Source organism: Condylura cristata, unplaced genomic scaffold, assembly GCF_000260355.1.
Source record: "Condylura cristata isolate star-nosed mole 26May11 unplaced genomic scaffold, ConCri1.0 scaffold00015, whole genome shotgun sequence".
Classification (NCBI taxonomy): Eukaryota; Metazoa; Chordata; class Mammalia; order Eulipotyphla; family Talpidae; genus Condylura; species Condylura cristata.
This window is the reverse complement of record NW_004567116.1, coordinates 40314350-40327109: the sequence shown is the minus strand read 5'-3', so window position 1 is coordinate 40327109 and position 12760 is coordinate 40314350. Positions and strand designations below refer to the sequence as shown.

At 47.8% G+C, this 12760-nt stretch overlaps 1 protein-coding gene across 2 annotated transcripts in view; it reads right to left on the bottom strand.

The window, feature by feature from the left end:
* Positions 1-6591: 6591 nt before the first annotated feature.
* UVRAG (UV radiation resistance associated) overlaps positions 6592-12760 on the bottom strand; it is a 238662-nt gene continuing 232493 nt past the window's right edge. The window contains exon 14 of one of the 2 annotated variants that reach the window (XM_012725607.1): positions 6592-10055. In XM_012725607.1, the coding sequence (XP_012581061.1) occupies positions 9353-10055 (703 nt within the window). In that variant the 3' untranslated portion in view covers positions 6592-9352. The remainder of the gene's footprint in view (positions 10056-12760) is intronic. The other variant, XM_004683215.2, reaches the window with a different exon arrangement.

Genomic DNA, 12760 nt, shown 5'->3' with positions numbered 1-12760 from the left:
AAAAAAAAAAAAACCTCCTATAGACCACTTCAACATGAAAATTTGTCTTTATTGACAATATCGCCAGCAAGTCTGTCTCAGGAGGGAGCTCTTCCTTCTCCCCTCCTTCCTGGGGCCCTGCGCTCACTGAGGCCAGAAAACAGAGGGGGCCGCTTGGGCACGTGGCCAAGGTGAAGTGAGAAGGGCTCCTTGGCAGAATGATGCTAGGAAAAGCCCTGGCTGAAAAAGTGGTGGGGCTGTCTGGTGGGTGCTCTGCCACCGAGGCCCGTCAGAGGCTGAGGGGAAGGAAATGTAGACTCCCAAGGGGAAGGAACCAGGAGTTAGCAGAATTAAGGGAAATGGGGCCTAGGAGCATGAGCAAGCCCATAGTCAGGGGCTAAGCCCAGGGGTCACTCAAAGACCTAGAGCAAAGGCCAAGACTGGAGGCGGGTGAGTGGCCCCCTGCCCCCTGCTCAGGGATGGCCAGGTGTGACCCAGCTCTGACCATCCCCATCCCCGCTAGCTCCTGTTTGTGTGTTCTGTTGGGGGTCAGGAGCGCTGGACAACTGCATGGAGAAACTGTCCAGCGTAGAGGGTTCCACCCCTCCATTTTTTTACTCTTAAGACCATTTTTTGAACAAAAAGCTGAATATAAACCAATGTTTGTAGCTCTCCTACAGCCATAAGACCAAAACGAGTTTGCAAATTAAAGCCACACAGATCTGAAAAGTCAATTAAATCCATATTAGCAATATGAATTGGACACGAGGGCTCCTGTTTGCCGAAACGCGGCTGCTTCGCCACGTGACCGAGGCACCACCCACAGGCTCAGGCCCCACACACCAGCTGACTCACTGCTCCCACCCCTTTTCTCCCTCTGAACTGCTGGAATTCCGTGGGCCGCCCAGGTCCTGACATCAAGTGGGCTTCACCCAGCAGGTATGCCTCATTATGGGTCCAGCTGGCCTCCTTTGTCCCCTCTGTAGGCTGGGAGAGCTGCAGCATCAAGTTAGTTGTTCCCCATTCCTTCCACATGTACTGTCCCCAGGGCAGAGCAGATCCAGACAATAAAGGGAAATGAAGTGCTGGATGTCTCCAAAGCCAGGCTCTCATTGCAAGGCCAGGCTGTGTTGAGCAAGAGAAGGGGACCCATAAGAGAAAAAAAAGAAAGAAAAAAGAGAAAGTCATAGAGAAAAATGAAGAATGCAGGTTGGGGATGATGCAGGGGTGTTTTTCCACCGCTGAGAAAGGAGAATAGAAAATGTAAAGAGCTTCAGGGGTTGCTGTTGGGGGGGGGCAAAACTAGACCCCAAAGTCAAAAGACAGGTGAGGCCTGAGAGCATCCTTCCTCCCCAGTCTGTCCCCATCTGGGACGTAAGCGGAGATAAGTTTGGGGTACAGACGAGGCACTGAACTGCGCGGGGTGTGCGGGGGAGGACATGGCTGCATTCCTAGAAGCACCATGCTCCGCTAGGCAGCCCGGTGGCGCAGGGAAAAGTCCCAGAGGCCCAGGGGCAGCTCCCAGGGCGGCGAGGGAAAGTGGGCCTAGACCACGGCCAGAGCACGGGGGCCGAGCTGGTCTGGGCCCGTGGGGCAGTGACACAGGGCAGGAGGACCAGGGGCCAGAATTACAGAAGGATTGTGGCCATGGAGGTTGGTGCCAGGCACCTCACAAGCCACACCATGGACAGGCCAGAGAGAGCTGTCACTGTCAGGACACGCCCCATGCCTGGTCAGAGTAGCTGAAGGCTAGAGTCAGGGAGGAACTGGGAATCTGAATCTCACCTTAAAATGTTTCGAACAAAATTGGCTGAATTGCCTTGCGTACGGGAGCAAGCAAGCTCTATCACCAGCTGCAAAGGGCACTCGGGAACTTGGCTGAGCGCAGTTCTGGGGACATTCACTGCGCCTTTGCACACTGGCCTCTGATATCTGTGGCAACGATGGCCGGGCCGGGGACAGGGCACACAGATCAGGGCCAGGACTTGGCTCAGTTCTAAGGGGCCAGAGGGGTCGGGATGTACTTTTACTATAAAAAACAAACAAAAAAAAAACCCCCAACAACACTAAAATACAAAATAAAAACAGAAGGAAACATCCCCGGTGGGAAGGGGTGGTGCCCGTGGGCTCTCTGGTCACCTCTGCCTCCTGATCAGCCCGCTGCCCACCGTCACCATGGCATCCTCCACTCATGCCAGTGCTCCTTTTGATGCTGACTTTGCACATGTTGTTCCCCTGGCCTGGAACGGACCCTCTGGCCTCCAATTTATTTAAATATTATTTCCTTGGAAGTCTTTTCCGAGGTCAAAGGGCAAGGTGGCCCCCTCAAGTCCTGCTCACAAGGCTTCTTGTGGTTTAATTTGTCCAGTCAATGTGACACCAACAGGGGGCGCCCAATCAATGACAAAGAGATGAATGAATGAAAGCGGTGTGTGTGGGGGGGGGTGTCCCATGTATAGCAGACAAATGACTTCCAGGCTCTAGTTTTAAGTCCGAGCTCTCACATTTTAGCACATTTTAGAACTTGGCTATGACACTGATGTCTCTGCCTCTACTGCTTCATCTGTAAAATCAATACTCAGTACGCTGCTACCGAGTGCTGGCTGTGCCTTTGACAATGCCAGCCTCTGGGAGTCACAGCTCCACCCCCCCCCCCAAACAGGTGACAGGTGCGGGGGGTATATACTCAGAGGAAAGACATAGAACAGCTGTGGTGGGAGCTCATGCGGATGGTGGAGGACCCTCCTAGGAGGGTGGGTCAGGTGTGGGTTATGAGGCCACAATTACCCTTCACCCATCTCCCCAGCTAACTACACCCCACCTACACCCCACTTCCACCCATACCCAATCCAAACATATACATTTCATCTGTACATATTTCTGTGTCTCTAACAGATGAGGACTTAAAATAACATGCTTCATTTTACTATTATATCATACAGTAAAATGCAAGCCCTGGTAGGATGTTCAGATGGCGAGGCTAGAGGGAGCAGTCTATAGAGGGCTTTGATAAGTCTTGGGGTGCAGAAGAGGCCCTGGGGAGCTATCAGGACTGGACTGGTCCCAGTGTGGCCTTAGAATCTGCATGACCTGGGCATGTCACCCTGCCTCTGTGCGCTCCCTGGTTAAGTGGTGATGAGAACATATCACCCACCTCTTCCCAGGGCTGTCCTCAGCATTTAATGTCATCAAGTAAGGGGCGAAGTCAGGACAGGAAAACACTGCTCAGGTTTAAGGGGTCGTGAATCCTGGGAGAGGAAAAGCAAGCGACCTCTTTAGGGCTTAGCCCCTGGTACTGCTTTCCTGGCTGGTGGTAGAACCCACAGAGAACCTACAATGATTCTTCAAATATGCATGTGGGTCTTTTTACTGTTAACAAAACCCCAGCTCCATAGTCCATGTCTGACCCTTTAACAGCTCTGCCTTAAATGGCTCTGTGATTTCTGATGCCAACTCTGGACACCCTGGGCCTTCACAGGACTCCTGGGACCGGGAGTCAGATACAAGCGTGAGTTACAAAGTCTTTGGATTGATGTTCTGCCTCACCTCCCCAGGCCCCCCAATTTCATAAGTACGTACTGTGTGCCACTAAAGTGCTTAGACAGAGTTGGAGGCAGAACAAAGTGACTGCAGGTTTCTGGGAGAAGAGGGCCTGGCCCCGCGGGCAGCAGGCCCTGGGGGCCTCAGTGGTGTAAGCGGAAGGTCACTACAAGGGCATGCAAGGCGGCCTGGGCCAGTCCTCATATCATGATGACCAAGTGAGCTCAGGACCCTGACTCACAGAGCAAGAGATTTGTGAAAACACACACAGTGATGCTGGTCTCTTTGAGAAACAGAGGATCAATTTAGTAATCTAAAAAAAAAAAAAAAAAAAGATTTTGCAAATGAATTTTTGTGAGAACAAGTCCATTTGTTAAAACACCAAAACTGGTCTTAACCATTTTTCAAAATGGTTAATCCCTTAAAATTGTATGTACTTTGCTGTCAAAGTAAAATGAATTTATGATTTTCCTGGTGACTGAGGGCTATCGTTAGGAGGCCACATTCAATTAGACTCTTTTACAGTTCCTTTATTAATTCTTAGACTTTTCACAAGCCTCGTGTCAAGGCCCTGCAGCAGATGGCAGGAGGGGTGGGGTCCGATGCAGCGGCTCCCAGGTCCTATGTGACAGGCAGGGGGATGTGTGTGGGGCCACTCCTTTTCCGACATGCTCTGGACCCCAAGGCAATGTGAGTGAGTTTGAAAGAATAGTAGCAACTTGTCTTAGGACAAGAGGTGCTTCTGTTAGGCCCAAGGGAAACCGAGCAAGAGGTTGACTCCACTTTTCCGAGGAGCACTTGGGCTCCCAGGGGCCAGCACCTTGCGGGAGTCACACAGCAGTGCCTGGGCTGGGCCCGAGTGCCGCCCTGCTGCTGGCGGGCTGAGTCCTCACCCAGTGCTTGGACAGGATGGCCTTCTGCCTCGCACCTGCTGCGATCTCTGGCCACTCGCTCTTGCCTCTATTCATTTTCAATTTGCTACTAGCAACTTAACAAGGACTTGGAAAAGCTCATTAGAGTGGTGTTGCAGAAACCCCCGAAGTCTCTAAGCCTCACGAAGATGTGGTATAAATACACAATGGGATACTACTCAGTGATCAAAAAAGATAAACTCCTCATGCCATTTGTGGAGACATGGATAGAGCTGGAAGGAATTATGCTCAGTGAAAATAAGCCAGAAGTGAAAGATAAATAACTGCATGGTTTCACTTAGATGTGGAAGATAGAGAAACCAAAGGGTCAGAGAAAAACTTTAAAAACAAACCTTGAATACTGACTATAAATCTGAGACTTCCAGAAAGGGAGGAGGGAGGAAGGACAGGTACTGGGGGGGGAAAACCATGGCCTATGGTAGAGAACTATGGTGCTCTGGTGGCGGGAGGGCTATGGGGAACACACCCGAGGGGAGAAATCCTACACTGCCAAAAAATGAACAAGGATGTAAACAACAGCGTAGTTAAAAAGCCAACCACCCACCCCAGGTCTGGAAGCCTGCCGCTGTCAGTCTGTAGCTCTGTGCCTGGCTTGGCTGGCTGTGCCAGTTCACTAAGTGGCTGTCTTCTCATCATCTAAATTCATGACCCTCTTTTTCTGGACATTTCCAGGCTCGAAGTGTGGAGTTATTCTAAAGACATGTCATTTTTATTCTTTTAAAATCCACAAGGCTGAGCTGTTTACCTACAAAACTATAATTAAATGGGTTAAGAGGAGGGGGAAAAATGCAAGCTTCTATCTACTTCAGGCAAAATTAAGAGCTCTGGGCACCAATTCAGCACTCATGGAGGCCTCCAACCATAAGCAAAAAAAACCTTATGCATGAAGCGGGTTGAAATAAGATCGTGATGTCAAAAAGCACGAGAATCAAGCTAAGGAGGCTGATGGGCCCTGTCTCAGCACTGTGTCCCTGCCATCCCTCTGAGACTTTGCAACACTTGACATTTTAGAGCTCAGGTTTTCAAAAGACTATTATTTCAGCCCTGGTACATTCTCTCGGTGCACAAGACAAGTATCTGTATTTCAACTGTCCTGCCAATGCCTGATACAGAGGTGGCAAGAAATCCTTGAGTAACAACTCCCAGTGTAGCTGGTGCTTTGCAAAGACTGTTGGTGCTTTCATGGCAATGTTTTCTAACATTCTATTCCATCCTGGGGCCAGGGTGTGTGTGTGTGTAAGAAGTGGGGTTCCTTAAAGGGTCAATGATTTGACCAGGGTGGAAGAGTTGGGGCATTCAGAATCAAGCTTGTCAGGAAGTTGCTGGCGGCTCCCTTACCACACAGTGAAAAGCCAGCCCTGTGGTATTTACCCTGAACACATCCGGGACACCAGGACGACTCAGACTCCCCCCACCCCCAGACATAAAAGGAAGATCAAAGAGATTCAAGCATGTATCCCCAGAGCCCAGTCTCATCCTGGCCACTTGTCCTAAGTGAGTTCTAACCAGGTTACTCTTCTGCTTTTGAGCCTGCAAGCTGCAGGCATCACCCAGAGCTGTTGACTTGGCACCAAGAGTCCTTCTCACTGGCCGCAGTTCAGTGTCTTGAGATGTCAGTGTCATTACCTTTCTTCACATCCAACTGGGTCTCCGGCAAACTCCTCGCTGTCTTGCAAACACACACAAGGGTTTACCTGCCTCTAGGGCTTTATGCACACTGCTCCTTCCATCTGAAATGTGAAGTCGAATCTATCTTTCAGCTGGATTACCTCCATGAATATTTCCTGATCCTGGAGTTGGAACAGCCTCGGCTGCAGCCCACAGCTTGGCTCTGCATTAATTAGAATTTATCACAGCGAATTTTAATTATAAATAAACCTGTGCTCCTCACCCCGACTTGAGGACGTGGCAGAGGTCAAGGCTTATTCATCTTCGTGTTAATCTTGTTTAGTTCAGTTGCTGGCAGGAAGAGAACTTAATAAACTCAGAGTTGCTAGCTGGCTGTTGAAGAACAAGGCTTTCATAGTTAACTTAGCTTCAATATAAAATTCAAAACAATGAAGAAGACAGAACTCAAACATAGCAGGGAAATAACATACACTTGTACTCTCAAAATAAATACTAATCACTTTTATTTTATAAATACAGATGCTGAGTTTTCTTCCAATTACCAACAGATCAGTTTCACATGCCATTCATTATTGGTGGTGGCTTAAAAAATTATTTAAATAACCAGTTAGGTCAGGATAAATGGGCACCATTAGAACTGCTAAAAAAAATATAGCTGGATACAATCTTCCAAAACTAATATTCCAAGGGGGGAAAAAAATCTCTGGAATTTTTAAAGTGGGTAAAGGGAGCAGAAAGAGAAAACACAATCAAATACCCATTTGATAACATTTGTCAGATGTTAAAAGTGTCTCAGCTACATGAAAACTGAAAAAGCTCTCAGCAGTTCAGAAATGGATAGTAGTAAGTTTTCACTTCAACTCAAAGCAAATTTTAATTTTTTTGTGTAATTCACAAGACCAATTCAAAAGGTTAGCAGAATATAGCAACTTATCCCATTATTTTGGTCTTGACCACTTTAAACAGAGGCAAAACAAATTCCGCAGCTTTGGAAAAAGGTTGAACAGTTATTCCTGGTGACGCGTAAACCTGGAGGTTCCGCCTAGGTCACTGCAGAAGCTGCAAACATCCCACTCAAAGGACAACCCAACCTGCAAGCCAAATGCAGCCGAGACACGGTGTGGCCCAAGCCATTGCGTTGGTGACTGTTGCTCAATCTTCAGCAATGTGATGATCCCATTCCGAGGCAGGGCTCCATGCTTGGGGATAAAAAGCTGCGGACCCCCAGAATCAGGGAGTCTGCATATGGGAGTATGAAGGAGAGACTCTCAGGGCTCCCGGCTTATCTGCTGTGGGGGCCCAAGGCAAACTGTCCCCGTGGTTGCGCTGAGCTCCTGGGCTTGCCTGCTTGTGCCCGGAGTCAGCAGGAGAGTCTACAGTGGGGTGTGCTCTGCCTTTGAATGTGGCCTGCAGTTTAAGCTGCACGCCCTTATCTGGGGCAAGCACATAGCACACGAGGTTCACCTTCTATTACCCAACCCTCACACAGGTCCTTCAAAAACTTTTTTGGATGCAGATGTTACTTCATTGGGAGGCCCCAGCCCAGTCTGACTTCCGTCCAAGACCATGTCTACCTTCACTCCCTGACTCTAAAATGAACGACAGCACCCTACAAAGCAGCTATGTGTCCGTGGCTTCTGCTCCAGGCTTGGTGTGGTCCCGTCTCACATGGAATAAGATGGATTTCTTCAGATCAAGTTAAAGCTTTTAATGCCTTGCAGGTCGGGTCTGTCTGTCATGCAATGATTCTGTGAGTTTCTATGTGGAACAAATGAACTACTCGATTTGACCATGTAGCTATAAATTAAAACTGAGTCCAGGAGTGCTTGGACAAAACATGAAAATGACTACGAAATCAATGAGTTAAGACGACATGCAGGATGAGTGCAGCTACTGGAGACTGCACCTGTGAAGGTGTTTATGCCACGATACACAGCAGGTACACTCAAATGAGGTCAGGGACATTAGCTTAGAGATGGCCACTGTTTTGTTCAGGTTAGTCCTGCTGTGATGTAACATCTAGAAATGCAAGTTCAAGAGAAATTCCACAGCTGGAAGAAAAAAATCAGGTCAGGTGATGTAAACTCAATTTTTATTCTTCTATACAATACACAGATATATGGATAAATTTTCCTTAAAGAGCTTGCAACCCTGAGGCGACATCCTTGGGTATATAAAGTATAAAGCAATAGCAAATAAAATCTGAGTTCCAGGAATGACAATTGGATTTCAAAAACATAATTTAATATTTATGCAATTGCACACAGACCAATAATATTCTATGCCTCACCTAGTCCCTTAACCCAACTGTATCAATGGCCTTGCAGTCTGTACATTGGACAGCCTGACCCTACGTATAATTAATCATATACAATGCTTTCCTCTCCAACTAAAATTTAATAAATTAACATGGGATTTACATACAGGAATTTGTGTCTACTGGGTGCACTGCCAGGAAGCATGCCTACTTGTTTATGGCAGCATTTGCTCACGTAAACACTTTGGTCCCCAAAATGGGGTTGGACACTCTCTGACTGTAGCAACTTTGGGGTCCTTGAGGGTCCACTGGGATTGAACAGAGGTGAGGTTTTTCATCTAATTTGAGGACTCTCTCCGTCCAGCTGACTAGAGGAGGTGGAAGGTCACGGTCCCTGCATCCAACAAGCAGTGACCCTCATGTCCTCAGTTTTCAGGATGTACAGCCCCACCTACCGTGAGGTGGGGCAGCAGTGTCTGAGGGTGAGTGGTGCGGGGGGCAGGGGTGGGGTGGGTGAGCCGAGGTCTAAGGACACCATTGTGCTTATTCATCAATGGTAGGGATGGCAAAAGATCCTTCAGTAAATGATGGGAAGCTTTGTCTGAATATTCATTTCCCAAAGTTTCACAAAATATGGTGAGGGCAAATGCTTATGAGAAACTAAAGGTGAGTTCATTATATTATTTATATATTATCATCTTCCCTCTGAGGATAACATAGAAGTGTAAATAAAAAAGCAGACAAATATCTATAAGGTGACTCGAGCTAGAGAGTAACTTTTGCCTTAAAACAATCGTCAGACCTGTAAAGCAAATCTTGCAAGCAAAATCTAACTCTGTCTGGCCCACTGATACACAATGACCCTGAGTCCCTTCTTGATTCACAAAGTCTGTTTCTCTGAGGAATATCCTCCAGTAATATCCATTTTGTGTCATAATTATTAAAGGGTAACCGGTGCAGCTTTATCTTCATTTTAGGCCACGACTCTGGCCTGGTCCTCTTGTCTCTGCTCACTTCACTTATCAGAACTCCGGCGCGGCCTGCGGAAGCTGGATACATTTTCATTCAGTGCATAGATCCTTCGGGAGAACTCTTCAAATTCTCCCAGAACTTGCTCGTCACACTCCACTGCCACGGCACTGTCCACTGGGATACAGTTAAAGGCTTCCAGCTGATCGCCTGAGGTGAAACCTGTGGCTTCCATCCCAATGATCTCTTCTGCTTGCTCCACAGTGCAGCAGAGCTCAGCTTCTGAGACTGGGGGGAACTCACCCGGAGGCTGGACGCCGGAAGAGCTGGCCTGTTCGCTGGGCAAGAGCGTGCCATTCACTGTGGCTGGATGCCCAGGGAGTGCTTCTGCTTGCTCTTGGCTAGTGTTCACACTCATATGGCCCCTATTTAAGCTGTCACCCAAGTCAACTGCTTTTTTCTTATTTTCTTTGGAGAAGTCCAAGGAGGTGTCCAAAGAGGAGCACAGAGATGCTGTCTTCCCCTCAGACTCTCCCATTGGGGCGATGGTGGTCACTGGCTGGGCCAATGCTGAGTTGTAACTGGGAGGAGGGGTTTTGTACTGGAGTCTCTCATTCTCTGAGCTGGCACGTTTTCGGTGTCCTTTGTCTGGTGAAGGGATTACCCCCGAGAAGCCCTCATCTGCACCCCCAAATATGGAGCTTTGTCTCTTTGGAACAGGGATTGCACTGGAGGTATGATGTCTGTCGCTAGAAGGCAAACACAAAATGACAAGTTACTTTTTTCTACTTCCGAATATAGCTTAAGCCTTTTATAGCCAGACACAGGAAACAGCACATGTAGGTCTGAGTTCATAAAAATTCATAATCAATCTTAATATCAGTGGCAGTGTCTGAATACATGAAAAACATAAAGCATTCTGGGTTCAACGTGAAAGCTTCCTTCAAGACATGCTAGAACATGTCCAGGACAGTGCCTGGGAGGATGGGGCACAGAAATCTGGTTATACAGGGAAGAGTGGAAGTTAACAGACTCAGATCTGGAAAGAAAAACAGGGATATAATCAACTTCACAGTTTGAAGGGTTACCGATGTCCTTCGACTTGCTTTTAATATTCTGCTCTCGTTTTCTCTCCATAAAACAGGCATCATCACTTGCCAGAGAGGCCAAAGGACTTGCCCGTGGCTAGCCTAATACACCGACTCATGACTTGATCAATAATTTTTCCAACATCAAATGCTAATCCCCTTGCAGTAGAGAACTGGCAGAAGAGACCAAGGACAGGCACGCACACACACACACACACACACACACAAACATTTTTAAAATGAAAAATTAACTTGGGAAATGACTTCTAAGTCACACTGGTATCTTCAGTCCTTCTCTTAACCTGAATTCTCGGGAAGATCCCTTTGGGCCAGCCAGCACTAACATTCATTACTTAGTTAAACAAAGCATTTTAGTTTTTGAAGAATTTCATAAACATCATTTCACTCAGTGTTCACAAAAACCCTGCCATGAAAAGCAGGCAACACAGTACTCCTACGTCTGAAAGAATAAACAACAATTAGTTAATGGAAATAAAGTACCCAGACCCTGGGAGTGAAGGCCCTGGTATGTCCTGTGCTATTTAAGCCACTCCTGGATGCTGGGCACAGGTCTAGGCACTACGCCTGCAGGAACAGTCAGCTGTGATTGCAGCTATATGAACAGACTGAATCGAAGGGCGGTGCAAACCCGCGCCCCAGCCGACCGTGATGAGGAAATGCACCGAGAATGGCTCGCCGGAGAGCAATTACTGGGCAGGTGGAGAAGCTAGCCTTGAAACCACACCCACCCAGCCAACAGCTACTCCATGTGCAGGCCTGGGGAGGGCAAAGATGCAAGACAGAGCAGCCATGCCACTGTAGGGTGTCAATTCTGCAGGAGAAAGACATTCGTAATTATTGAAATAATGCATTTGCAAATTATAATAGTGATAAGCACCTGGGGGCGGGCGGGGTGGGGGGGTCTAAAGAGTCCTTCTCCCTGTGTCCAGAGGCACAGGCCCCAAAACCCAGCTCTCTGTGCCTTCTGAAATCAGGTTTTGTTCTGATGCTGGGTTATACCTATGGTGTCAAATACCTAAGCAAGGTTTATTCTCCTTGAGAAAAACAGTCACAGCCCTCTAATCTGTGGACCTGTTAGACACCTTTGCTTGGTTTTGAGTATTGGAGCCAGGAGAGATTTCATAATTAGGGGTGGTCACTGGGGTGCCCATAGAACTGTGTGAGTAGACCAGAAAATTACTGTTTTTAGTTCTCAAGGAGAACAAAACAAAACAGAGCAACCTCTGCTGGTCTTAATCCAGGTTTTCAGTTAATATGTTGTCAAAATGCAGGGTAACTGGGTGAGCCACACATTTCTGCTAACCTTGTGTTTTCATGCTACCGTTTGCTGACAATGTTCCTTAGCAAATGATTCTGCAGGGGCCTAGGTAATCAACCAAAACAGAGCATCAGCACTCCCCACAGACAGTCTGTTCTGGGCAGACAGGCCACGCTTTCAGCTGCTGTCCCAACCCAGGAGGGATGGGACATGTCAGGAGAGCGGCGAGGGCAGGTGACATGGCCTGCATGCCCCTGGAGGCCACGTGCCTGGCCCTCACCGCTGTGGAGGGTCAATGACGTGAAACCCTTCCTGCCTCTAGCTCTCATCCCCCGCCTGTGGGCCGAGAGAAGGCAGGGCTAGACGAGCAGGTGCGGGCACAGCGAGCGGTGCTTATGAGGCCAGGAGAAAGGGCCTTCTGTGGTGCTCATTGACTTTGACACGCCCCAAAGTTTTCCTTACTAGCACTTGACACAAAGGAAAAGTAATAAAGTTAACCTGCTTCCTCCCAGCTACAATGGGCTGGGAACCACCATTTTCCTGAGCCTGAAGAATACTGGACCCCTACATTTTTCCCTGTGAGAAAAGCAGGCAGCTAGGTGGCTGATGTGGTTTGCTCAAGTGGCATGACCTACAGCTGAACTGTTGAGTTGTCAGAAAAGTCATGGCACATTTTTGCTTGCAAAACACAGAAAAAAATACACCATGACTTTTCTAACAACCCAGCAGTGAGACTGTGGGTCTTATTCCAGAGTCCACACAGTCAGCTACATCCCACATGGGAAAATCATATCCAAATCCAACTAACATTTGCTAAATGCCAATGATTAAATGCCAGACATCAAACAAAATGACACACACCTAAGCTCTGGGGTGCTGCTTCTATTTTAATGGATAAATACTAAGACCTTGGTATTTTCTGCTATTGTTTTCCAGTTCCCTTGGATTTTCATGAAAGAGTAGGCAGTGACAGTGTCAGATACAATCTGGAAAACCCAACTCACAAGGAAACATTCCAAAAATGGTAATGGGGGCCCTGCCTGGTGGTGCAGTGGGTTAAAGCACTGCACTGAGAAGCTCAAGCCAC